This window comes from Mandrillus leucophaeus, unplaced genomic scaffold, assembly GCF_000951045.1.
Source record: "Mandrillus leucophaeus isolate KB7577 unplaced genomic scaffold, Mleu.le_1.0 Scaffold1514, whole genome shotgun sequence".
Lineage (NCBI taxonomy): Eukaryota > Metazoa > Chordata > Mammalia > Primates > Cercopithecidae > Mandrillus > Mandrillus leucophaeus.
Genome location: NW_012101493.1, coordinates 70,622 through 73,287, shown reverse-complemented (window position 1 = coordinate 73,287; position 2,666 = coordinate 70,622). Strand labels below are relative to the sequence as shown.

General features: G+C 57.1%; 1 protein-coding gene across 1 annotated transcript in view; it reads left to right on the top strand.

Annotated features, from left to right (window-relative positions):
• Positions 1–1,789, top strand: part of LOC105535912 (melanoma-associated antigen D4) — an 8,323-nt gene extending 6,534 nt beyond the window's left edge. Inside the window, exons 13-15 of the mRNA XM_011975162.1 lie at positions 516–630; positions 952–1,382; positions 1,578–1,789. Coding sequence (XP_011830552.1) covers positions 516–630; positions 952–1,382; positions 1,578–1,587 — 556 coding nt within the window. The 3' untranslated portion in view covers positions 1,588–1,789. The remainder of the gene's footprint in view (positions 1–515; positions 631–951; positions 1,383–1,577) is intronic.
• The last annotated feature ends 877 nt before the right edge of the window (positions 1,790–2,666 follow it).

Genomic DNA, 2,666 nt, shown 5'->3' with positions numbered 1-2,666 from the left:
GCATGCCCACCAACAAAGGGTCAGGACTTGAGGAGGATGCCTGGAGCACGCTTCTCCTGGCTGACTGTTTCTTCCTTTCCAGTCGTTTCCTCTGGTGGGCCTCTCCAGGGCTCCGCCGGGGTGTGGCCAAGACCCTCAAGGTGGGGTGTGCTCAGAGCAGGCGGCCTGAAGAATGGCTCCTCTGTTTACAACACACCCAACAGGAAGCTGGGGCCATTGTGATGAGGGGCACAAACTTGTGGCCTCCCTACAGACAAATGCCCTACATGTGGCCCCCCTGCACCTCCGCATGGCTTCCGGGGAGGACCAATGGCAAAAGGCTTTGAAGGCCTCACTTTTGCAGGCAGAAGTCCTGGGAGTGGGTTTGGGAATGAGTGAAGGACTGGAGGGGCAGGGCAGTCCTCTTCCAGGAGCTGAGCTGCAGCATCGGGTTGAGGAGGGGCCCCCTGGAACCCATCCGTTCAGCAACAGGTCTGCTTGGCTAGAAGCAAAGTTCACTTTCCTCTCATGCCAAGGTACCTGGAATACAAGAAGATCCCTAACAGCAACCCACCTGAGTATGAATTCCTCTGGGGCCTGCGAGCCCGCCATGAGACCAGCAAGATGAGGGTCCTGAGATTCATCGCCCAGGTAAGGGAGAGCCTCTGTCGGGTGCCCGGCACCGGGGGTGGTGCTCTCCATACCTTGCTTGTTTCTTGGTCGAGGCCTCCTTCCCATTACCCCATATTCCAGTGAGGGTACCGAACACTCACAGAGGCACCTGAGCACCCTACGCAAGGTCACAGATGGGGTAAAATCCCAGGTCTGGCACAGGATAGTAGGAGCCCCTGATCCCTGTGGTCCTGATTTTGCCGTCATTGCGCAAAGCACACGGGATGGGGTGAGGCGGGCCGTGGGTGCTCAGCCACTGTGGGGTAGCTCTGTGTCTATGCTTGCCCTTTTCCTCCACAGAATCAGAACCGAGACCCCCGGGAATGGAAGGCTCATTTCTTGGAGGCTGTGGATGATGCTTTCAAGACAATGGATGTGGATATGGCCGAGGAACATGCCAGGGCCCAGATGAGGGCCCAGATGAATATCGGGGACGAAGCTCTGATTGGACGGTGGAGCTGGGATGACATACAAGTCGAGCTCCTGACCTGGGATGAGGACGGAGATTTTGGCGACGCCTGGGCCAGGATCCCCTTTGCTTTCTGGGCCAGATACCATCAGTACATTCTGAATAGCAACCGTGCCAACAGGAGGGCCACGTGGAGAGCTGGTGTCAGCAGTGGCACCAATGGAGGGGCCAGCACCAGCGTCCTAGATGGCCCTAGCACCAGCTCCACCATCCGGACCAGAAATGCCGCCAGAGCTGGCGCCAGCTTCTTCTCCTGGATCCAGTAAGAGTTTCAGCAGAGAAATGAGACTCTGCAGGAGGGCTGCGGAGGGGGGTGAGATGTCAGAGGGAGGGCCGGGATGGGGGCGTTGGGGGCAACGGCAACAGCATGGACGGACACTTATTTTGTTACGTATATCCCTCCCTGGTTCGCATGTGTCCATGGATGTTGTCACTTTGGTTTCTTGTGCTTTTACAGGCACCGTTGACGAACTGCAGCGATCTTACTGGCCAAGCCAGAGTGCCTCCTCTCAGATTCCTTCTCGACACAGCACCCTAGGCAGCTTCTTCCTGTCAGTCAGAGGTGGCATGCAAGATGAAGCTCTCTTTGCTCTTCCTGCTTTCATTTTGTGCTTTTCCTTGCGCTTTCATGTTTTGGGTATCAGTGTTACATTAAAGTTGCAAAATTAATTTGGACGTTTCTTCCTTTACCTGCACACCCGTTGCTATACCTGGCCATGCTTGAGCTTGTAGCAAGGAAACTTCTTCAGGCTCTCTGGGATAGGTGGGCCCCACCTCTGCCAAAAAGACCCACAGGGACAGGTGGGATGCTGGGAGGTGCAGAGGTTGGTTACACTTGAGTGTGCGACCAGGAGTTTGGAGAGGCCCCAGTGCTCACGGTTATGTGATTTTCTAGAAGCCTTCCTTGCTCAGCAGCCCCAGGGACATGGCAAGAGGGGGGGACCAGAGCAGGGGTTGGGTGGAAGACTGCAGCTTGGTGCCACTGCCCCTCCCGCTGAGGGACAGGGTCCAAGGCTCTCACCAGGATCCACCTCCCACACCCCCTCCTTGGAGACGATGTTCTGGAACCCTTGGCTCATCATCCACACAGTTCAGGACCCCGTCCTCGGTACCGAGTCTGACAGACAATGAGGTGGGCCCCGCAGTGATGTTCGCAGCCCTCCAGTGGGTAGAAGGAGGGGCCGTGATTGCTGAGGGAGCAGGATGTAATAAAAACAACGCACGGTGCACACGTACACAGCCCCTTGCCGGTGATGGAACGCCGGCCTGTTTGGGGCTTCACAGCCCTTCTCCCCCAGCAGCAGGGCTCTCCCAGTGAGGACACCACCAGGCCTACCTAGATCCTGGTGTGTTCAAGGGCTGGGTGACGTCTGGAGGGGTCTGAGGTAGGGCTGCACATGCTTCAGGTACAAGACAGTGAGGGCAGAGACAGTTTGGTCTCCTGGGAAGGGCTCAGTGGCAGGCAGGGACAGTGTCCAGGGCTTTCTGGAGTTCCCCGGTAATGTCCAGGGCTTGGGAGGACAGAGCCCTAGATAAGGAGGGAAAA